Source organism: Citrus sinensis, chromosome 3 (assembly GCF_022201045.2).
Source record: "Citrus sinensis cultivar Valencia sweet orange chromosome 3, DVS_A1.0, whole genome shotgun sequence".
Lineage (NCBI taxonomy): Eukaryota > Viridiplantae > Streptophyta > Magnoliopsida > Sapindales > Rutaceae > Citrus > Citrus sinensis.
The window spans coordinates 3,180,445-3,204,863 of NC_068558.1; the positions used below are offsets into that span (position 1 = coordinate 3,180,445).

Below are 24,419 nucleotides of genomic sequence, written 5' to 3' on the forward strand. Positions count from 1 at the left end.
TAGTAAAAATATTTCATTTATATTGCCCTTATCAACAATTTTTAATTTCTATAATTAAAATTAATAAAAAATTGTGATGTTCATAATTAAGAATATTAATAATTATTATAAATTTACAAATATAATAAAATAAATGTTTATTCATTAAATATATATTTTATTAACTTTGTAATTAAAAAACTATAATTCTTTACATAATGATAAAATTATAATTTGAAACTATTTACTCCCAATTCAAGACAAAATAAACACATAAATTGGATTTTGATCTCCATTTCATACTTCCATTTCAGTGCAAGTAAACAATCTACTTCCACTCACACTCCACATTCTCAATCCTAGAATTCTCACTCCTCAAAATTTTCACTCCAATCCAAAAAGTAAACGCTACCTTAATGAAATCTAAAATGCCCCAAACCTGAGAGAGCGATAACTGTGAAAGTTTGGACTACTTGGAAGTTGGAAATCATCACTTCCAAAACTAAAATAATATTTGCAGTCCGTAGAATCGACAAATAAACCCAAAAAGTTAAAATTTTAATTAATTAAAAATAGAATCGTGATGAGTGAATATATATAATTAACTTGATCATGTCGGTGTTGCAGTTGCAGTATAAAATATTCTTGGTATCGGTAATGTCTCTCTTACGTGTTAGCATTTGAATTGGGAGGCCGATAATATTACTTAAAACAAACCCATAAGATTCTTTTTTTTTTTTTTGTTGAAGAAAGTTGTTATATTATTACTTGCAAATTGTAAAACTTTAGTAAATTAATATTTTTGGGTAGCAAAAATTTTATTTATTTGGTGAATATTAATTGATTGATAAATTAATAAATACTTATTTACGAACAAATTCCTTATTTATGGGAAAAAGTGATTATATTTATAGTATTACTTTAGTTTAGTGTTTATTATTGTTTCATTATTTTTATAAAGTGATAGTGGCATTGAATAACTTCTTATTGTGAAATGACAATATCAACTAGAATTTCACATTACAAAAGAGTTAAACATGAGATTCAAGTCGAAATCAATCTCAAAATAAATAAATAAGCAACACTCCGATAATATTTTACAAAAGTTACACACGCAATTTAGTTTTGAATTAGATAATTGTTAATTTATACCGTAAGACCCCTCTTATATATAAATATAATTTTTTTTAAAATTATAATCTTATAAATTTATCAAATTATTAATTTATAATATTGACACGCAGTGAAGACCGACAAAAATTATTATTTAATTAAAATTATTAATTTATCAATTTTTAACTTACCATGGTTTGTGGCCTTGTGGGTGTTATAATAATGTGAAAAAGTTGAAGCATATGTAATCGGAACGATATATCGAGTTGCATAAAGTAATAAAATTAGAAAAAATCTTCAAAAGTTTCCATTCTAGTTATTTTATAATATATGAATCACGGCACATATTATGTTAAAAGCCTAAAGGGGGCGGTTTATTAGAATAAAGTTGGCGTAACCAGCCCCGAAAGGGTAAATTGCTTTGTCCATGGCCTGATGGCCACAAGATAAGATACGATCCATGAGCTTAATTAATTTTCAAGTAATAATTAATGACATCTTACTTTTAATCAGGATGAGTTGACAAAATAATCAACTCAAGAGCCACTGACACTGAGTACGCCAATATTATTCTAATTTCTGGATGAAAACACTGTGCGTCCGCATACCTAAAAAGGTTAGGTTAGCTTTTGGATTTGGTGATTCAAGCTTTTAAGATACCATGAAGCTTGATCTAGGTGCATAAAGATCTCCATAATTGCGTTAAGTCGAAGATTATTATCAATTGACCCAAATCTCTCGTCTTCCATTAATTGGATCATTTTCGTAGTATTACCCAAAATTTTAGAAATAAAAACAAAGACGAGAGAAATATTCATACTCACGCACATGTGTATTTGTGTAAAGGTAAAAGAAGATTTTCACTTCTTATTGGTATGCATGCATGCATATCACCCTAAAGATGAAACTTCAAAACTGCGTCAAATTTGCTTCAAAATTTTGGGTATTTGTCACTTAAACCCCATAAATTTTGTGATATTATCACTTAAATAACTCGTTTAATCTAACATAAATTTACTTTCCACAAATTTAACCAAATGTTTGATCCTTTCATCTCTTTAATAATAACGATCTAGTATTATATGTTTGATTACTATAAATGAGAGCTTTTTAGTTTAATATTATTTTTATTAGTATTGAATTTTTAATGATACTCCAAATTTCATTGGAGCTAGATCTCAATTAATGCTGTGTTTATTTGCTGGAGTGGGAGTGAGGAGTGTGGATTCCTCCCACTCCAGCGTTTACTTCTTTAAAATAGGAAGGGTGTGGGAATTCCACTCCGTGGGCCCCACTCATTTTTGGAGTGGGGAGTGGGAGTGAGAATCCACTCCCACCTCTCCCTTTTTTACCCTTTTATTTTTTTTAATTTAATAATTTATAATTAATAAAATAAAATAATAATATTATATTTAACTAAATAATAATATTATATTTAACTAAATAATAATATTATATTTAACTAAATAATAATTTGAATTAATTATAAGTTAAAATTATTTTAAAATAATATTATTATATTAATAGAGAATTAATAAATATAATATTATTATATTTATTTTAAAAATAATAGTACTATATTTATTTTATATTAATAATAATAATAAATAGTTTATTCTATGAAAATATTAATTTTGTACTAAATAATATTATATTATTATTTTATATAATAATAAATTTAATATAACTATATTGAATAAAATAAAATAAGGTTTCATTTTATATTAAAATTAATAATTTATTGTTCATGATTAAGAATATTAATAATTATAATAAATTTACAAATATAATAAAATAAATATTATTCATTAAATATATTTTTTATTAGTTTTGTAATTAAAAACTATAATTCTTTAAATAAGGATAAAAATTGTAATTTAAAACTATTTACTAACAATCTAAGACAAAGTAAACACATAAATTAGATTCTGATATCTATTACATACTTCCATTCCAGTGTAAGTAAACAACCTACTCCCATTCCCACTCTACACTCCTAATCCTAGGATTCCCACTCCTCAAGATTTTCAATCCAATCCAAAAAGTAAACGCTAACTAAATGAAAATAGGCCATCTAAGTCGTAATACTATAAACCTCAGGTGTGGTAACTGATAAATACCCAATATTTTCTCTGATTTTATATTTATTTGGGCAGTAATTTAGACACGTCGCAGTATGGAAATAGTTGCTGAATTTTGGTTCTTTTCAGTCGCCTTTTCACTTGTTACAGCAGAAAAGCTTTCAGTTGCATCACCGTTATTGTCTCTCTCGTTTCACATCACGTCTCAAATTATTAGTCCCAAATAGCAGCTGAATCAAACTCAGAATTAAAAATTAAAAATTAAAAAAAAAAAAATCTACACACACAACAGATTAATTCATTAAAAGGGTATTTAATTCTTGATTTGGGTAGTAATTTCTAAAATTTTGAACATAATTAGGTATTGTTTAAATTTGAGGAGCCGTGGCTCTCTCAACCCACAACTAATATAAAATGAAAATACAATCTATCCAGCACCATATAAATTGTCAGATAATTTATTTATTTATTTTTTAAATCGCACGTCGCGTACAAAACAAATACGATGAAATTTAATTTCATTATTAGTTTTTAGATATTAAAGATTGAGAAATTATTTATAATTAGTCCATTTATTAGTTTCGTGCTCATGTATGTCTTCTCAGCAACCGTTAGTGGTACTAATTCCACTGCTCTTTCAATCACATTGTTTGTATTTTATAATGCTGAGTCACCACACACTGCCTCATTCTCATTCACGCCAAAATCCTTCCATTTGCAGAGTTTGTTTTGCGAATCTCTCTGTTCAATAGCTCTTCTTGCTTCATCTTAATCCTCTTACACTCTCTGTTATTTCTTGTTCTTGTTCATGTAACTGTAATCTTTACACAGTTGCTTCAACTTCTTGTTTCTCAAGTTGTCTTTATATTGCTCAAAATCGTTTCTTTTGAATAATGTAATCTTGATTCAACCATTTCTTTCGAACTTGTTTGATCCAAACTTTTTTATAATCTCAATCATGGGTTCCCGTTAATTTTTGAGTTTCTGTGGTTCTTTCGTCGAGACTTTTCCTGATGCCCATTTGCTTTAAATCCGTTTAAACCATCCAAAATTCCATATTTGATAATGGGGTTTCGTTAATTTTGCTGTTCTTGTGCCCAAACTTTATCAAGTTCCAGTCTTTGATTGATACTTTGTTATATTTTAAACTATGTAAGTTGTACCATGTAAATTATCTTCTCTTGCATTCATTTTTCGTTTTTAATGTACTTTTTGGCGGGATTCGGTTAGTGATGGATCTTGAAGGTGCTAAAGTCAACCGTTAATTGAATTCTTAGACTTAGCTCATGGAGAGAATCTGTTCATTTCGTTAACTTAATATTTTTGTTTGTGTTCATTATGGATTTTGTTCGCTAATATCTTTGATTCCTAGTCATTTATGGATTCGAAGTAGTTTGATTGATAACTAACTGATTCTTTTGTTCTTTATTGAAAATATACCACTATTATTCTTTTTAGATTTCTCGAAATGTAAATGTTTTTAATTGGATAATTTTACTAAATTACACATCAAAATATGATGACTTCACATTTTTCTTTTGATTATGTTGTAATGAACATCGTGTTCTTGTCTTTCTGCCCATAGTTTCTTGTATTTGTCTTCGCTTATGGAAGTTTAGTAGCTGGTTTGGCCTCTCGAGTCACTTTAATCTGTATTTGAATCTTGTGTGTTGGTGGATTTCATCTCAATTTGTTGGTTGTTCAAACAAAAAGCAGAAAAAAGGGGGGAAAAAAAAGAAAAACCCTCAAATTTGGTTTGTTTATTGAAATTTTGAGTTTTCATGGAAGAAACATTTGTTCCCTTCCGTGGAATTAAGAATGATCTCAATGGAAGACTTAAGTGCTACAAGCAAGATTGGACTGGTGGTTTCCGAGCTGGATTCAGGTATGTGGCTGTCTCATTTGATTATCTGTCATTGCATAATGTTGTCTTTGATTATCATCATACAATAATGATCTGGATTGCTAGCTTAACATTGCTTTTTATTTGTTCACAGTATATAATGATTGCAAATACTAGGCTTTTTTGAGGTTATTTGTTTTGAAGTTACTAGGATGTTTTGTGGTTATTTGTTTTGAACTTATCATCACTTTTTTTTTTTGTCACCTAGGATCCTTGCTCCAACAACATATATATTCTTTGCTTCTGCTATTCCAGTTATATCCTTCGGGGAGCAGCTTGAAAGAAATACAAGTGAGGCCATATACGCTGTCAATGTCCTCTTGTTATAGGCCCTCCCAATGGTCATCTACTGAGATGTGCTTTCTTTGATTGTATGTCAGATGGAGCTTTGACTGCTGTGCAAACTCTTGCATCAACGGCACTTTGTGGTATCATCCATTCAATTGTTGGAGGACAGCCCCTTCTCATACTCGGTGTGGCTGAGCCAACTGTGTTGATGTATACATTTATGTTCAACTTTGCAAAAGATCGGAAAGATTTAGGCGAGAAACTATTCTTAGCTTGGACAGGATGGTAACAGCACTCTGCATCACTAAATTGTTACATTCGGGTTGATTTTGTGGTGATCCCAAAATGTTTTCTGCATTCTGTTGGGTTTTTAGGGTCTGTGCCTGGACGGCCTTATTGCTTTTCTTGCTGTCCATTTTGGGTGCATGCTCCATTATTAATCGGTTTACTCGCATTGCTGGTGAATTGTTTGGTCTGCTGATTGCAATGCTTTTCATGCAGCAGGCCATACGGGTAAGGAGATTTGGATTGTTTCTCAAAATGTTTTATATGCAATTTCTTGGCAGTCTTGAATTCTTGCTTGATTTTTGAAACTGGTGTTTAAGAAGTACCATATTTTTTCTTTAAAACAATCTTGCATGAATTTGCTAGCATTTTCTCAGTAATTCCCTCAACTATGAACTTAATCCTATAGGGAGTTGTGGAGGAGTTTGGCATACCAGAGAGAGAAAATCCTAATCAGATGTCATTGCAACCTTCTTGGCGTTTTGGCAATGGAATGTTTGCATTGGTTCTTTCCTTTGGCCTTCTTTATACTGGACTAAGGAGCCGAAAAGCTAGATCCTGGCGTTATGGATCAGGTAAAATGTTACTCTGACACTTACATGGCCTATAAGTGATGAATTCTACATGAGTCAGTTAAGTAATCACTTCCTTATAATCATGCCATTCTCAGTGAGGTTAGCTTATTTCATTATTTAAACAAGCCCACACGGTATGCTGCGTGAGCTGTATATCTCATAAACATTACTGATGAATGTGATTTCAAATCGGTAGGTTCACTACGAGGATTTATAGCAGATTACGGAGTCCCACTAATGGTGCTTGTATGGACTGCTGTATCATACATTCCTGTAAATAATGTTCCAAGAGGGATTCCCAGGCGACTTTTCAGTCCAAATCCATGGTCTCCTGGTGCATATTCAAATTGGACCATTGTCAAGGTGAATCCTGCTAGAAAAGATTCCACAGTATACAAATTGATGTTTACTTTGGTATCTACTTGAAGCATAGCTGAGATTTTGATTGAAGCATTTAGTATCTGGCAAGAAACTGATGCCTTTTAAGTTGTGCAGGAAATGTTGGATGTTCCTCCTTTATATATAGTTGGAGCATTTATTCCAGCAACTATGATTGCTGTTCTTTACTACTTTGATCACAGTGTAGCATCTCAACTTGCCCAACAGAAGGAGTTCAATCTGAAGAAACCACCTTCATATCACTATGACCTTCTTCTTCTGGGATTCTTGGTGAGCCATTGTCCTAACAAGCCATTAACTTTTGAAATTAATCTGGTGAAAATCAAATTAGAGTTGGACCAAAGTCCTTGTCTTCAATTTTATCAAATAACTTTATTATTTTGGTTATGCTGAATATTTATCAGACAATATTATGCGGTCTTATTGGCATTCCTCCATCCAATGGTGTAATTCCACAATCCCCAATGCATACAAAAAGCTTGGCTACCCTGAAACATCAGGTAATTGTCTTGGTTTTTCAAATCGCAAATCTGGTTTGTATACCAGCATAGTTCTATCAACTTTTTATTCTCAACTTTCTTGATGTATAGAACTCAGCTTGCCATTTATTACTTTTTGAATTGGAATATAATACTCACATTGATGTTGCAATTACTGGTGCACAAACAGGAATGAGGTCCAACATTTTGACAAATTCTTACAATGGTGCAGCGTAGAGATGTGTAACTTAATGAGCCCAACATTTTTTTATTCAGATTTCTTATATCATTCGATAAGTTGTTATAGACTTTCAAAACTATATCTGAACCTACTACTCTCATGGCAATTTACTACCTGATCCAAGGGCTTTAACAGTTGGCCTATGGTGCTTATACATATTCAGTCGCCTTGCTTATATTGCTGCCTTCTGCATAACAAGATTGCAGCTTTGTCCCATATTTCCGTTTCCATTTGAGTATTCTCTTCCTGTTGCAACAAATTCTTGATTGTGTATTAGATATTAAAGTTAGTGTCATCTGTGCTTCTTGATCATGTTTTAGATATTAAAGTTAGTGTCATCTGAGTTTCTACTGCTTTGAAAACTAAATTGCTGCTACGGAATCTTGCTTTTCTTTGTAACAGCTTTTGCGGAATAAGCTTGTATCAACAGCACGGAAAAGCTTACAGAGAAATTCAAATCTGAGTCAATTGTACAGGAACATGCAAGAGGCATACAATGAAATGCAGACGCCCCTTGTCTATCAAATGCCTCCTGCTCTGGTAGATTTATTTGCATTTTACCTTTTGATTGATACCATAATTGCTGTCATTCCCTTTTGCCCTAATTTCTACTTTAAACAGGGACTGAAAGAGATGAAAGAATCCACAATCGAACTGGCCTCCAGTTCTGGCTATATTGATGCACCTGTTGATGAGACTGTTTTTGATGTGGATAAGGATATTGATGATCTTTTACCTGTTGAAGTCAAGGAACAACGTCTCAGCAATCTGCTGCAGGCATTGATGGTTGGCGGTTGTGTTGCTGCTATGCCTCTCCTGAAGAAGATCCCTACTTCTGTTCTTTGGGGCTACTTTGCCTTCATGGCCATTGAGAACTTGCCTGGAAATCAATTTTGGGAGAGGATATTATTGCTTTTCACTGCTCCAAGCCGCAGATACAAGTAATTACCTTCTATAGTTTTCCCCAATCAGTGCCTTAAAAGAAATTGAAAAAATGGAATTCAACTAAATCATATGTTCAACTTGTGAAACCATATTTCTAATTTGTTATCGTTCTGATTGTTAGTTATCATTAGTATTCTTATAACAATGAGATATCTAATTTCCCTTTTCTGAACCTCAGGGTTTTGGAGGAGAATCATGCAACATTCATTGAGACTGTTCCCTTCAAATCAATTGCTGCCTTTACTTTGTTCCAGACAGTCTACCTGCTTCTTTGCTTTGGCATAACATGGATTCCAATAGCTGGTGTCCTTTTCCCACTGTTGATCATGCTTCTTGTCCCTGTGCGGCAATATTTGCTCCCAAAGTTTTTCAAAGCCGTTCATCTTCAAGATTTGGATGCTGCAGAATATGAGGAAGCTCCTGCCATTTCTTACAATATGACATTTGAAGTGAGTTGTCTAAGCTTTTTCTTTGTTTCAGCTAAGCCTAATTTCGCAAAAGCATCTGATTGGAGCATGGAATTAATATTGGTTTACCTAAGATTTACTTGATAAAATTTATTAAATAGAAAGAGAGGGAAAGGTGGTGGGGGGGGGGGGGGGGATAGACTTTTGATCTCTGGTGATAGTGTGACGCATATATTGGCTAAGCTTAGCCTTGGAAGTTTCATTCTAATCCATGATGCTTTTATTGATCGACAGGAAAGAGCCATCGACATTGATGGAGGGGAAATTCTAGATGAAATGATCACACGAAGCCGTGGTGAGATTCGCCACTCACAGAGTCCTAAAATTACTAGTTCAACTCCAACTTCACTTGAGGATAAAAGATCTCCTCACAGTCCATCGATGCAAAGGGCATATAGTCCCCGTGTTAGAGAACTGAGGGTGGAAAGAAGCCCCAGCTTGAGCGGAAAAGGGTTAGAAGTAAAGAAAATTCCCAGTCCCGGGCCATCTAACCTTGGACAAAGCAGTAACGGTTCATCTCCATGCTAAAGTCTAGAATGCATAATCCACATGAGTTTATTTGTCACTGGTGCTTGAGAGGTCTTGTACTAAGTTCATGTAACTATGTGTTATATGTGCTTCTCTTCCTATTTCTAACCATCGGATGTCTTTCAGTGATTACTGTTATATTTCCTAAATATGGGCAGGTAGAGATTTATGTTAATAAAAAGCATGCTTTATTATATCACCAAATGATATTTCATTATGTGTGATTTATAAGGCACAGTGAAGATTATCCGTGAGACTAATTTCTTGTTGCCGCAATTTGAATTTATATGGACACGACTGGGTCAAGTCATATTCATGAATTAGTGAAGCCGATGAATGACTGACTGGAGCTCACATAAGCCATTTTAACTGCAAGGGACAAGGAAAAGAGACACCCGATCCACCATCTAAATAGGCTCGTCCACTTTCTTATGTCAGCATTCCTATTGGGATACACATTTTTTCCCCTGGAAAAAGAGTCCTTTCAAAGTAAAAGCTGTTTACTTGGTTAGTGGTGCTGATGAGTAGTTCATGTCTATGAGATTCCCAATAACGATTCAAAAGATGGTAAAATATTTTTCTCCAAACATCTGATTTCTGGCTTAGCAATTCTCTTTGCTGATCCTTTGCTTTTCCAAGCACCACTAGCACTATGATTTCAGCGCTTGTCTGCACTTCTGAATGAATTACGTAAAGAGATACTAGAAAAGGGTGATTCAGATAGATATAAAGAGAGATTTGCTTAGGCACTAGGTGGACAGACAATTAATGCCAAATATCACTAGTGATAAGCATGCTATACAACCCACTATCTCTTCTGTACAACAAGGAGTACACAAGGGAGTGAGGGACCCAAATGGTGCTGTTAGGACCAAAATGATGCTGTCACTTGTCACTCTGATGCTTTGCTTAACGATTGAATGACACTTTAAAAAGTGACACAGCAGATTCTTTGATTTGCACTAATGTTTGTGGATCAACTGATGGGCACTTAGAATGACGGTAAGTTCCGCATTTTCTTTTCTGTATCAGCATAAGTTCTTCTTTGGTCTTGAACCCATCGAAATTTTGTAGCCTACAGGCATTTGGCCCAGAGCAAATTTACAGCTCAGTGTCAGTAGCCAGGACAATTGGACATTACAAATGAGTGTCATGGGTTTTCTTTTGAGTTCCTTAAGATTTTGGTAGGTTGGACATGAGCTAAGCGTTTTATCAAACTATTGAGAACTTAATTAGTTTGTGCTAAGCGAGTGGTCAGGCTGCTGCCCTCCAATTTGGATGGCAGCAGTTCGAACCTCCACAAATATATTGTGAGAGTATTTTCTTTCTTAATTAAATTTGAATGAAGGTATTATTTTTTTTTATCCAAGTGTGATGAGTAGACATCTCTTGAATATTTGTGAGGGTTAAAATATGAATAGCGCTCCATTAGTATTGATGTAAGTTGATCCCAATAATAGTCTGATTTGTAAGCTCATTAGTATTGATGTAAGTTGGTTCCAGTAATAGTCTGATTTGTAAATATCAGTTGAATATTTATGAGGGTTAAAATATGGATAGCGCTCCATTAGTATTGATGTAAGTTGATCCCAATAATAGTCTGATTTGTAAGCTCATTAGTATTGATGTAAATTGGTCCCAGTAATAATCTGATTTGTAAATATCAGTTTAGTCTTATATAATATGAGTTATAATTTAAGTAATAATCTCATGTAATAAAAAAAAAATAGTTTGTACAGTTACCATTTTTCTTCATCCTCAATTAAATAAATTACTTTCATCCTCAATGAAATAAATTACAAGCCAAATGGAGAATGAAACTGAGTTTTATAACATAGGAGCTACTTGAAGTGACCAAAATGAGATGAGGATGGCAAAGAAAAGATGAATTGAATTTTCGGCAAGAAATCATTATTATTTATCAATATTTTCTTGAAATGACTCAGAAATTAAATATTTGACTGAAGCAGAACAATCATTTATGCTGACATTTTAATGTGTGATATAGGTGCATTATCCATAAATAGGAAAAAAATGAAAAAAAAAAAGAGGGAAAAAAATGCGCGTTTGTCCAGGTTGGTGGAGGGGCAGAGGACCGGACTTGTGGGTAGAGGTGGGTGGGTGTTCGATCGGTATCTTTCAGCCGGGGGGAGATAAAAAGGTGAAAAAGAAAATGATTATCATAAATAAATAACATTAAACAACAAGAAATAAATAAATAAAAACCGCGCCAGTTCTGTTGTCTAGATCTGATCTGCGCTCTTAAGAAAACAGAAATGAGGCCACAAATAGTGTTATTTGGAGATTCAATAACACAGCAGTCTTTTGGATCAGCCGGCTGGGGAGCTGCTCTTGCTGACGCTTACTGTCGCAAGGTTTTAACTTTTACATTTCTTTGATTTTTTTTTGTTCTTACTGATCTTTTTGTTCAATTTTCTTTATGCTGTTTTTGGTGATACCCAGCTTTTTTATTCTTGGCTTCGTGTATTGGGTTTTGCTTGTTTTGTTGTTTTATAGGCTGACGTGCTACTTCGTGGCTATGGTGGTTACAATACTAGATGGGCATTGTTCTTGCTACATCACATTTTCCCTCTGGTAAACAATCTCCTTGTTTATTTATTTCTTTATTTTGGTTGGTTTGTTATAGATACCGACTATTTACTTCTGTTGGAAAATTTCAATTTTTCTTGTGTAACACCAACTGGGTTTATTGAATTTTGCTACTTGGTGGTTGTTTTGGCAGGACAATTCAAACCCGCCAGTGGCTACAACAATTTTCTTTGGGGCTAATGATGCTGCTCTTTTTGGGAGAACTAGTGAGAGGCAGCATGTTCCTGTGGAAGAGTACGGGGACAATCTCAAAATAATGGTTCAGCATTTGAAGGTTCAAATTTTGATCTTTCAGTGATGATTGAGCAACCCATTTGAGTTTTTCTGGTTTCTGTTCTTATCATTTGCAGCATATCAATTCATTGTTTGCAGAGACTCTCACCAACTATGTTAGTTGTTCTTATTACTCCACCGCCAGTTGATGAGGACGGGCGTATGGAATATGCAAAGTATGTTAACTCTTCTCCTTATATTAACTGTTTTCTAGGACGTCCACCCAAGTACCCACAACCAATAGGAAAACAACAATGGTTTTACCATGGTGGTTGCAGCATATGTTATTTTCTTTTGCGGCTATCAACAATTTGATATAATTTTGAATATTTCATTATTTTTAAGAGAAAATTTATACGTTGCCATTCAAAGAATTTATATTATTTTTAAGAGAAAACAAGTACGGAAGATTTTTGTATTTTGTTTAAGGTCCTTTTTTTTTCTTTGTAGTGAAAATCAGTGTCTTAGTCTGTGGAATGTCATGGACTAATATAACTTTAGTATGTTGAATGACTTAGACCACAAGTTTGAGCTTTCTCATGCAGGGATGTCATTTCCCTATTCTGTAATCGTGGCTTGGAGATCCCAAGTTTTAGTTGTAGATCCTTATCACCTAATGGAAATGGAGCCGCTTGATCTCAATTTTGTTCATTATAGCCTAATCCTAACAGTGACAAGCATATTACCACCATAAACCTCTGCCGCAACCTCCTGTCTTTCCATTACTGCTTGCTTACTTGTTTGCTTGTGCTATTTCTTCTATTAATGCTATCGCCATTGCTTTAAACTGCCATCTTGCTGCCTCTGTCATCTTCACCATTACCACAAGATGTTAACAGACATTCCCACTGCCATCAGATCAGCAACACCAGCCCCTGTGGCCCTGCCACAAGATCTCCTTCTTCCTTTGCTGCCACCTTAATGGTCAGTTCCATTTTGATCTGAAGGCTGTACAAATTCACGTGCTCATTTCTTATCAAACTTGCCTCTGTTATTGCATTAGCGCTGTTTATGCATTTTTAATTTGATCTATCTACGACTTCCAGCTCATGTCCACCATGCAATTTCTTATATTTGTTTCCGTGGCCAGTAATATTTACTCTCTAATCCTTCGGTGTGATGGGAGGATACACCATTAGGTCAGACGGGTATCGGTGCTGCCACGATCAATCAGTTTCACTCTTAACAAAAAAGCTCTTCCATCCCAGCCAACATTGACTTTACCATCCCATTCACATCCATGTACCATCACTCTCTCCAGAGTTGCCACTAACTATATACAACTGACCTTGTTCGAAGCAGATTGAGATCAAAACCAAGTGGCAGTGGCATAGCAATTACCTTGTTTAGATCTAGATACCTTCCAAGAAAGAGTTTGTGCCCCACATAAAGAAATGGAGAGATATAAACATGCCATTCTTTCCTCTTCTAATTGATCTTCGAAATCCTTGGAGTGGAAAATAACCATGACCGATCCAGAATCATCTCAGAGTCCTGATTCTTAAGACCTCAAAATCCTCAAATCTTGGAACTCTAACCATAAAATTACTGTTGTTATTTCTCTTTCTAAGGTATTATTAATGTGATAAGATACTTGGTATGTTTTATAATTGTGTTTGCAGATCACTGTATGGTGAGAAAGCTATGAAACTGCCTGAAAGGACAAATGAAATGACAGGAGTTTATGCTAGGCAGTGCATTGAGACTGCTAAAGACTTGGGTGTCCCCTTTATTGATTTGTGGTCCAAGATGCAGGAAACAGAGGGTTGGCAGAAAAAATTCCTGAGGTTTGTGATATATAAAGCTTGTGTCGGTTTGTGGTCCAAAATGATAATCTGACTGATTTTGGCTTGGTAAAACATATTTCCTCATGTTCATATCTAGACTAGACTGAAGTACTACAATAATCTGGCTCAACAAAGTAGTAGTTACGTTTGATCTTTTCCTGGAACTGCATGCCCGATTGATGAATTTTTGTATGCAAGTACTTTCAACTTGGATTGCATGGATGACAAACCTAATGGATCTTGGACTTCATCTAGGAATACATAGATGACAAATCCAATGGATCTTGGAAAGTCGAGACACCCGAGCCACAGCAAAGAAATACTAAATCCAGGTGTAGGACTTATTATTAGGGGAAAGAAAAATAATCCTAGTCTGTTTGGTTTACTGGAGACATAGACTTAGTTGTTTCACAGACTAATATTAGCTCTGCAAGAGTGTACTGATAAGAAATATGATCTGAGTATATTTGTTTCATCTTTCATTACAGTGATGGATTGCACCTGACAGAGGAAGGCAATGCAGTGGTCCACAAAGAAGTTGTGGAAGTTTTCAGTGTCGCCGGGCTTTCTTCTGAAGAAATGCCATATGATTTCCCTCACCACTCGCAAATTGATGCAAAGAACCCCGAGAAAACTTTCCAACAACAGCAATGCTTGGCACGGCCCCTTTAGAAAGGCTTTGACTTCTATACCTAACTTTTAAATATACTCATATTTTGAAGAAAGTTTTGGACTGGGGATTAATTTTGCCACATAAATGGTGATAATAATGATTAATTCTGTGGTTGTTCTTTACCCCTGGGGGTTGATAAAAAGGTTTTTAAGGTTTTTTTTTTTTTTTGGTGGGTCACCTGAGTTCAAACCGCAAGTAGGTAGAGAGCTAAAATATTAATTTGAGGTTTCCCTAAAAACTTTGCGGCTGTTCTTGTTCATAAGGCTTATTGGAGAGTAGTAGTGAGTAGTAGTCCCCTTGTACGCAGGGGATTGCAGTCTTTCTTCCACTATTAATTAAAGGTTAAATTATTGATAATATATCAGATATTCATAACTAGAGGAAGAATGTTTATGTTCCACTCGCATTTCGTAAGAAAGAATTGACTTATAAATATTAATATTGTGGGGCTTGAACCTGTCCTCACATCCAACTATTTTTGTTTCATTCTTAAAAAGTAAAGAAAAAATATTTTTGTTTTGCTCCTGATGGTCTAACCAGTGATTTTTTAAAAATTTACTTTAATATAATTTAGAATATATCCAGCTCTTTACTTAGAAAAAGAAAAAGAAAATAAAAAATAAAAAAGACAGCAATATGTGCTTTGTTGGTTTGTTGGTGTTCATGTATTGCCCTTTATCCTTAAATGAGGAATTCTTTTCTAATTATATAAAAGTAAATAGAATCATAGAAAGTATTTAACCAGCGTGGTAGTGGACTTCACAAACACCTTAACATTATGGACTGATTGATTGGCCTCTATGTTTTGATGTCCAAAACTTTCAGATTATCTTCAAAATTAAGGGTTGGAAAATCAAAGAAAATTGTCATGGGCATTTACAATTTCAAAATTGGAAAAGGGATTTGAGACTTGTAGATGTAAGCCATAAGTTGCACTAAATCCTTTGTAAACATCGTTTCTTACTTAACCTATTACATTAAAGCTTTTTATTTTTTTAATTGTGATTAAAGAACACCAACTGCAAAATTAAGGCTAATAACAAATGCTTAGCGTTATCACTACTAATCCGTACTAAAAGTAGTCTTTAATGTAGATTGATTTTTCTTTATTTAACATGACCATAATTGTGTTTCTTAGTCTTAAGACCAAATTTACCATTAGATTTATTTTTTAACGACTCGCTGAATTTTGATATTAATAAGAAAGAGTAAATTAACTTATTTAAGGTTTTGTTTGAAAACCATTTCCGTTACAAATAAGTATTACTCATTTAATTTAGATAATTTGTAATTATCTAAAGTGAACCTTAGCCAAAGCCATTTTTTTCAATTCATATTGACGGATTTACCCTCGTTTATTTCCTTCTCCTGATGCCACATAAAAAATGTACCATCAAATGAGTTAAATTGACTTGATTATGTTTTGAAAGTTTTTTTTTTTTTTTAAAGTCCAATGTATACTTCTAATGGCCCCATCCATGATATTCTTACTATTTATGTACGAATAAATATAAAGTAAAAATCCCATGAATGAATGAGTTTATATACCGAAGACAATAAGATTTTTAGTGATGCGAATTAAGGTTAATCAACAAAAATTTGTCTGCCCAAGAGGAAATTCTTCACTTATTCAGTTATTATAAACAAAAGTTCAATAATATACAGAAATAGAACCTAAAAGGAAAAAGACAAGGAGGGAGGGTTAAGATAGACATTTGATTCATGTGCTATGTATTTTTTTAAATATTAAATTAAATAAAAAGTGAAAAAAAGAGCCATAAATATGTTAATTAAGAGAGGCTTGATGGTCAAGATAGCTAAGTAATGCTAAACGATCCTGACCATGGGATTAATCATAATGAACGATCATGATTAACTTTGATAATAAATGCCTTTGCCATATGCTCACTTATTAAGGAACACAAAGGTGACAGTTCCAAAACGCTCAAACATCAAACGTTTTGCTGCATGTTGTCATGGAGCTGGACACAAAGCTAAGAGACCAAACACATCATCATGCGAGCCAACAACAACCAATATTCTTGTCTGAAAATTACATGAAACCTGAGCTACCTTTTGAAGTCCCTTCATCGAAGGGTACTCATATAACTAATAATCTTCAGGATTTTGATCGTCACCACCATGATCTTGATGACGATGACGGTCGTCATCATCTGTTCGTTAATCTCAACGGATCCTCCTCAACAAACCCTTTTGCTGTTCACACTCCATGCTTTGAATCTCTTGATGCTTTCCCATACAATTACTCGTCATCATTAAACTTTGACTTTTATGAGTGCAAGCCATTTGCTGATCACAATTACAGTAGCGGCAACGGTCAAGTCATGGACAATTTCCAAAGTGGAGGATACCTAAATCATCATCAGCAACAGCAAGTGAATCCAGTCGATATTTTGGGATCCGATCATCGCAGCCACATGCAATTAGATTTTCAAGAAATGAAGCCTGTAAATTTTCTTGTTTCCGATGAAGTTTCATGTGTAAGTGCTGGCAATGGTTACTATAAGAAAGCTGGCATGGATAAGAACAATAATAGAGCATATCATTCGGTAAGAAAGACGATGAAAATTGGTAAGAAGTCCAATGTAGTGAAGGGACAATGGACTACTGAAGAAGACAGGTAATCTAATTTTGAAATTTTTGCATGGTTAATCTTTACATTTAGCTTCGTAATTTTTCAATGAAAAGTTGATAATTAATGTGTATATGCATAGGCTATTGATTCGGTTGGTCGATCAATTTGGGATAAGAAAATGGTCTCATATTGCTCAGATGTTGCCTGGAAGAATAGGCAAGCAGTGCAGAGAGAGATGGCATAACCATTTAAGGCCTGATATCAAGGTAAATGAACATTTTAGACCCTCGAATATATGTATTATTTACAATGCATGTGCAATTTATTAATTTGTATTTTTTTTTCAAAATATTGCAGAAGGATATTTGGAGTGAGGAGGAAGATAAGGCGCTTATAGAGGCGCATGCAGAGATAGGAAACAAATGGGCAGAAATTGCAAAGAGGTTGCCTGGAAGAACTGAAAATTCAATCAAGAATCATTGGAATGCAACCAAGAGAAGGCAATTCTCGAAGCGAAAATGTCGTTCAAAATACCCCAGAGCCTCTCTTTTACAAGACTATATCAAGAGCTTGAACTTAGATGCAGCGGGTTCTTCAAAACACCAGAGAAAAAACTCCTCTAACATTAACGCTAATAACAAAAGCAAAGCAGCAACCAAGAGTAGCCCTCCAGCTGCCGCAGAGCAAGACTTTTGCCGTAGTGATCATTTGGTTCCGGATTTTGATTTTAATGAGGTCCCGGATTTTGATTTCGATGACAAGTTGTTTGATGAGAATTGTAGCATTGATTCTCTAATTGAAGAAATGACTTGTGCTCCTGTTGTTGATCATCAGAAAAGCTTGGACATGAAGGTGCCACCATTGGATGTGCCTCCAGTGATGGAGTTTGAAGTGAAGAAGGAGCTGGATTTAGTGGAAATGATCTCTGAAGCCAATCTTTGAGTAACTAGGATTTAAAGATTTTTAATCTGTTGATTCTTACTTTGTATTTGTTTTAGAGTACTTTACAGTTATAATTATATAATTGATAGAATAAGATACTGATCAGAAGGGTTGAAATTGTATCAAATGTTAATTTGCGTCATGTAAACTTCCTATACATATATATGGAAAGCCTTTTTACGTACATTCTCTGTTAGGATTTTGAATGGTGTTTTCTCAAGTTCTTTATTCTTCTATAGTTCGTATTATTATTTTGTTATTAGGGTTTTGACTTTTAACGTTGTTGTCATCTTAATTCTTAACATAGCTTCAAAAAAGTTTTAAAATGGAGTTTTATTCAGACGTGCATGGATTACTCCGATAGTGCCGCTCCAGAACATATGAATTTATAGTCTGAAGCATTAATTAGGTATTTATGGGTTTTGAGTTTACTTGGAACTAAAGAAAGTCTTCAATGAAATTTATTGATAGGATGGGGCTACTTGCACTGTGGTGAATATACTTTTTTTTTTTTTTAACCGAAGACACTCATTCTATAAATTAAATTTTACTCAATTATGCTTTGAAAATATCAAAATTTTCCTCGAATTAAATATCTGTTATTATCAGTTTTTTTTTTAAAATTACAATCATAAAAGAAATTTACATCTAAGAACTTAGTTCACGTGATTGCTAAGCTTATTATATGAATTAATGAAGACAATTTTTCAAGAAATAACCGAACTTGTTCATATGAATGACTAGAGGATTTTTTTTTTCCTTCTCACGTCATTCCGTAGGAATATTGAGGGCTATTCGATTTAACAAAATGTTTTTTTTTTTTTTTTTTTTTTGTAATCTATCATCATATGTTATAGGGATGGCAATGGGGAGGGGAGGGGAGGGGACCGATCTCCCCGTACTCATCCCCGATATTTTGCATATGTCCCCGTCAGAATTACTTGAGAGAATTTTCATCCCCTCCCCGAATAATAACAGGGGATCCCCAAGGGTCCCCGATCCCCGAATCACTAATACATTTTTTTTCGATTTTGAGTTAATCATATTAAAATAAAAAATTTAAATAAAAGTAAAGTTCGAAATATATCTTACATTAATATCTATTACAAAAGTTACATACATTAAATTAGTAAGTAACGCAACATGCAAGGGATATAAACTTCTTTTACAAACTATCATGAACAAATTAATAATCTAATACAAAATTGTTACAAATAAAATCAAATTTAAATTCAAAATTAACTTTTTCAATGGTGGCGTGGACACTTTATAAATGTGGACTATTCCCTTTACAACACAATAGTTAAATCGGAGCAAATCAAAAGCAAATATTAGATTAGATTAGATTAGATATTAAAATTGTGATTCCTGTGGGCAATTATAACATCTAAAATTAAATAAAAAATAGATTTAAGTTTAAAATATTTAAAGAATATTAAAATTAAAAAAAATGTTTGGCTAATAGAATCTACTCGGTCTTTTTAATGTCCTAAATAAAAATTTAGAACTTTAATTAGCTAATTAGGCCTAAAAGTTTAATAATATAAATATTTTGATATTTTTTATTTTTACCAATATTTATAATTTTATAATTTATTTACTAGTAATTTTAAAAAATTAAAATAAAATTAAAAATTAAAATGGGGAAATGGGTAGGGGATGGAGATTCCACCTCATCCCCGTCCCCTCCCCGAATAAGAAATTGGGTATAAAATTATTCCCATATCCTCCCCGAATGGAAAAAATCCCCGAGGGTACCCGTCCCCGTGGGGATTTTTGCCATCCCTAATATGTTACCTCAGTAGAGAAAACTAGTTTTAAATGAAGATTCAAGATTAAATTGATACGATTAACAAAATAAAATTTTAGTTTATAGTATGAATGAAGTAAATGAATGTTAAGAGTAATATATTTTTATTCACTCGAATATAATTATTCTTAATTGTAAATTCAATCAAGAGCATTTTCGTATAAATATTAAATATACCAAATAAATTTTACGATGTAAATAATCGCACTTATGTTGTAACACTAATGAGTCACTGTTATCATAATACCGAAAGAGCCACTCAATGGGCCTAGTTACCCATGTCCATAGGTCAGCATCATGAAGAAAGAGTTCAACGGCGGGCCGTTCGAATCAGTGTCTGCCGGTAGCTTTTATTTTCCATTTTCCATGTTGATGAATCTTCGCTTAAGGCGAAATGAAATTAAATAAAAGAGCAAAATTACATTTCACATTCAAACGAGGAACTGCCGATGGGAGATGAAACATTGGGGCTTAAACAAAAAGGACAAGATACAATTCAGAGCAGCTGATTTGCTACCGGCATAACTGTGGCGAAATCCACAAAAGAATGTATCATCTCAAAAGAAAGATAAAGAGAGAAACAAAAAAGAAAAGAGATTACAAACCCAAAATAAAAATTAAGTTCCTGCCCTGACCTAAAAATAAGTTCTCAATGAACAACTTAAATTTTATCAACTAACAACCCAATTGCCTGGAAAAAAAATTCTCCACAAGAAATTTAAGCAGTCTTTGCCTTTGGCTTAATGCGCTTCACCCTTGAGTACAGGAAAACTCCAGCAAGAGCGATCCCAGTGCCTGCATCAATATCAGGAAAAACAATTTTCATAATTATAAAAGAAAATATTAACGCAGGACATGAACAGGAAATTATAAGTGTAAGTTCGAATGCAATGTTATCATACCAAAGGCATTGATAGCTGAGACTGGAGTTCGGAAGAACATAACAGAGCTCACGATGACCACCACCCTCTTCACACAATTGCCTACTGAATGGGTAACAGGGCTTACCCTCTGTAATATCATGTAAGAGACCTGCACAGTCCAATCAGCATTTTTAGCAAGGAAGCATAAATGATTTATGCTTTTTAGAGAGGCCATGGCAAAATATGATTATTTTCATTTTCAACAAGTTCATTGTCAAAGGAGGCTTCAGCTTTGAGTTGAATATGAAACTACGGTTTAAGAGCTTACACATCACATGAAATACGCTAGATATGAATTTAGGAACAAAAAGGGAAATCCCAAAGAAATTCTAAAGGCCTCACCTGCTGATAAGCATGGTAACAGATTGCAGCGATAAGTGACCTTACATAAACCTCTTTAAGATTCAAACCCTGTCATGCAAGATAGTGAATCAGACGCCAACTTGGACAGAATACATTTACTATAAAAGTAAAAAAATTAGTAACTAAATCAAGTTTAGCTATTTAGCAAAACTCACAGCAGACTGTAGGTATGCAGGGGTAAATGTGACACCTTCCATAATGAGAGTCACGGGGATCATCAGGATGAAAGACATGACTGTTATTATAGAAAATAGGGTGATATTGTCCAAAGCTTCCTGTTAAAAAATACGAAATTATATTTATGAACAAATTCAAACAGAAGAAAATATACTAATACACATTTCACATATGCAACTTCTGATTAAATTGGTCAGTACCAATCATGAAAATAATTCAATGTACCATAACCACAACTACTGAACCATGCTCATTAATTCACATCAATGTGGACAACGCAGATTACCTCTTTATTCACCATGACTTTTTTGCTAAGGACATTACGAGATTGGTTTGTCAAATTGGAAGCCATTGCACTCCAGAAACCAGCCCTGTTGCACAAACCAAAAGAAATAAAGTCATATTAGTTTAAATAAAAAATATTTATATTGACCATTCTACCAAGGGAGAATTGGAATGGAATCATACACATGCAAAAAAAGAACCTCATCCTGCAACATTCCTTTTGGAAGCAATAATTGGAAACACAATGAACATTAAAGTTCTTACCAATTAAAAGAAACCTCAGTAACTGATGCAAGCGCAACACCACCCATAATAGGTATTAGAGATCCAACAACCCAGAGAGTGGGGAACTGTATCAGCAAGATCGTAACTAGAATTAACAATAAGCATCCAATCATATGATGCAACGAAATCTGAATTTATTGTTCCAGTATAAATATGCATGCATATATACTTATAAATGGACAAAATCTCCCTACTTATCAATTTAATCTGTGATCCATATCCAGCATACCTCCCCTAGAAACATAGCAGATAGGAGAACAGAGAAGAATGGCTCCGTAGCCTTAATCGTGTGAGTGAATGAAACAGCCACTTTCCCAAGACTCATATTAGTAAAGAGGTTACCCAATGTGTGCACCAATGCGAGCGGCAAAATAGCTGCAAGCTGCCAATACAACACACAATAAGCATCAGCTTTTAAAATTTTGGTTTTTTTTTTTGTGGGGGGGGGGGGGGGGGTTGCCATCCAAGAAGATCATCAAGTACCTGGGTGCTGCTAACTTTTGGTCTATACAAATTAAAAGTCCACAACAACAAAACCAGTACGGTTCCCACGCCAAACTGACAAGTCGTTACGGTTACTGGAAAGCGATAAACCTTCAGCACCTGTTCACAATCAATTAATAATCAGTTAATCATTCTCCAAATTCTAAATAATTTCGCTGGCCAAATCCTAAAACAACCAAAAGCTTAAATATAAATCTTAGAAATTGGAAAACAAATATAAAAAAGTTAGTTAAAAATCGGACCTGTTTGTTGTAAATATTGAAGATGATATTGAAGAAGTACCACAAGCCCATCAGCAGGAGAACTTCTATCTTCCTAGCCAATTCAGTCGTCTGGTGTTCCTCACCGCCGGCGCTCTCCGGCACGGCCGTGGCTTGAGAACGGCCCGTGGTATCGGGATCCCGCAGCGGCACGGCGGTCCAAGGCCGGAACATGGAGGAAGGAGTGGAGGAGAGGGACCAGGATCGGCGGATAGGCGGGAAGGCAGAGGGAGAAGGGGGGACGACATTGGAATCGTGTCGTTTAGAACAGAGAACGACGTGGCCGGGCGCGTGGTTTGCGGATAATCTTCGAGGCTTAAGGAGAGGAAGATTAGGGGCGGCCGTGAATGCAGCAGCGCTTTGCATATTTTCGGAGACCTGAAAATGAAATCAAATCGAAGCGAAAAGAAGCAAAGCGCTGCGTATTTGAAAAATGAGCGAGAGAGCAAGTGCGTTGTTGTGTTTCGGTTATAGCGTTGGAGAGTCCGCCCGATCGAGGTTGGTGTGACAAACAACTAGTGTGTTTGAAAATCAATTGACAATTCGACTTTTACTTCTCTTCCCCTTAAGGTTAAGGCCTTAATAATAATAATAATAATAATAATAGAAAAACTAGAGAGAAACAGAGAGAATCGCACCAGGCCAGGCGGCACGGATATTCTAATGTGTGATCGCGCGTGATTTTGTTTTATTTATTTATTTCTGAGATCTTTACTTTAGGTAAAAGGGTTTTTTTTTTTTTTGGGGGGGGGGGGGGGGGATGGGGTCTGGGGACGAGGAGTGTTTCAGGAATTCAGATCGAACAAATTAAAAAAAAGAAAGTGACGTGCAACTGTGCAAGTAGATCTTTCTTTCATTGCGATTTTTGAGTGCGGGGGGTAACACTACTTTATTTTAGTAGGTCGGTAGAGGCGTGTCCGGTGCGGTGTGGCTCGAGATCTGAAGCTAGCTGGATTTTAAAGACATAAGTAACGCACCCATTAAACCATTCATATTTGACCAATTTAACAATTAACAATTAACAATTATACATTTATACTCTTAAGCTGCAGTTATAATGCCTCTTGTGTCTATACAATTTAACACTTTTTTTAAGTTAAATAGCGTCACCCTTATTAAGAGGGAATCGGTTACATTTCATTTTCACGACCGTTCCTTCAATAGTGTATTTTAACCAACTTTTGTTATAACTTTTTTAAATATAATTTTTGTCAGTAAAATTTTTACAGATACAATTTTTGCTTCAAAATATTAATTGTTTAGTTGCCCATGAGAGTTTTTATTAAAATTTAAAAAATTAATTTAATAGATAATTTTTTTAAAAAAAATTATATTATGAAAACAATTAAATAAATTTATCAAATACATAAAATATATTTTAAACATTTCAACATTTAAAAAAAATTCAATCTCTACTTCAGAAAAATAACTTATTTAATCTCTTAATATTCTATTAAAAAAACCCAAACAACAAAAATTTTGATAAAAACTTATGAGATCAAATAAGTACTAATAACCATTAAATAAATCATACCAAACAGCCACTTCATCAAATTTACAGTAAATCAAATTTACAGTAAGTTTAACTAGAAGGTACAAAAAAAAATTAGAATGACGAAATTACTGGTATTAAGGTGAATTGAGTAAT

At 34.1% G+C, this 24,419-nt stretch overlaps 4 protein-coding genes across 5 annotated transcripts; 3 read left to right on the plus strand and 1 right to left on the minus strand.

Annotated features, from left to right (window-relative positions):
- Nucleotides 1–3,798: 3,798 nt before the first annotated feature.
- On the plus strand, nucleotides 3,799–9,543 carry LOC102622264 (probable boron transporter 2). Its single transcript, XM_006476724.4, has 12 exons — nucleotides 3,799–5,058; nucleotides 5,285–5,367; nucleotides 5,457–5,649; nucleotides 5,739–5,877; nucleotides 6,059–6,224; nucleotides 6,421–6,587; nucleotides 6,720–6,893; nucleotides 7,028–7,123; nucleotides 7,746–7,883; nucleotides 7,965–8,284; nucleotides 8,467–8,737; nucleotides 8,990–9,543. Exons 1-12 carry the CDS (start codon nucleotides 4,955–4,957, stop codon nucleotides 9,281–9,283), a joined length of 2,145 nt encoding a protein of 714 aa, XP_006476787.2. The 5' UTR covers nucleotides 3,799–4,954; the 3' UTR covers nucleotides 9,284–9,543.
- Nucleotides 9,544–11,133: 1,590 nt separating this feature from the next.
- On the plus strand, nucleotides 11,134–14,748 carry LOC102622564 (GDSL esterase/lipase At5g62930). 2 transcript variants are annotated; one of them, XM_006476726.4, is made up of 6 exons: nucleotides 11,134–11,658; nucleotides 11,801–11,878; nucleotides 12,027–12,127; nucleotides 12,244–12,342; nucleotides 13,789–13,953; nucleotides 14,442–14,748. In XM_006476726.4, the coding sequence occupies exons 1-6, from the start codon at nucleotides 11,560–11,562 to the stop codon at nucleotides 14,623–14,625; spliced, it is 726 nt and encodes a 241-aa protein (XP_006476789.2). In that variant the 5' UTR covers nucleotides 11,134–11,559; the 3' UTR covers nucleotides 14,626–14,748. The 2 variants fall into 2 exon arrangements, with proteins under 2 accessions (XP_006476789.2, XP_006476788.2); XM_006476725.4 differs by having other exon boundaries at nucleotides 11,139–11,658; nucleotides 12,027–12,167; nucleotides 12,266–12,342.
- A 1,850-nt stretch (nucleotides 14,749–16,598) lies between these two features.
- On the plus strand, nucleotides 16,599–18,321 carry LOC102630540 (transcription factor MYB98-like). The gene is made up of 3 exons (XM_006477482.2): nucleotides 16,599–17,267; nucleotides 17,362–17,488; nucleotides 17,580–18,321. The coding sequence occupies exons 1-3, from the start codon at nucleotides 16,603–16,605 to the stop codon at nucleotides 18,162–18,164; spliced, it is 1,377 nt and encodes a 458-aa protein (XP_006477545.2). The 5' UTR covers nucleotides 16,599–16,602; the 3' UTR covers nucleotides 18,165–18,321.
- Nucleotides 18,322–20,426: 2,105 nt separating this feature from the next.
- On the minus strand, nucleotides 20,427–23,466 carry LOC102623059 (triose phosphate/phosphate translocator, non-green plastid, chloroplastic). The gene is made up of 9 exons (XM_006476727.4): nucleotides 22,754–23,466; nucleotides 22,491–22,610; nucleotides 22,237–22,389; nucleotides 21,987–22,072; nucleotides 21,724–21,808; nucleotides 21,416–21,535; nucleotides 21,240–21,308; nucleotides 20,877–21,006; nucleotides 20,427–20,769 (listed from the first exon to the last, which is right to left on the minus strand). The coding sequence occupies exons 1-9, from the start codon at nucleotides 23,135–23,137 to the stop codon at nucleotides 20,693–20,695; spliced, it is 1,224 nt and encodes a 407-aa protein (XP_006476790.2). The 5' UTR covers nucleotides 23,138–23,466; the 3' UTR covers nucleotides 20,427–20,692.
- Between the last annotated feature and the right edge of the window lie 953 nt (nucleotides 23,467–24,419).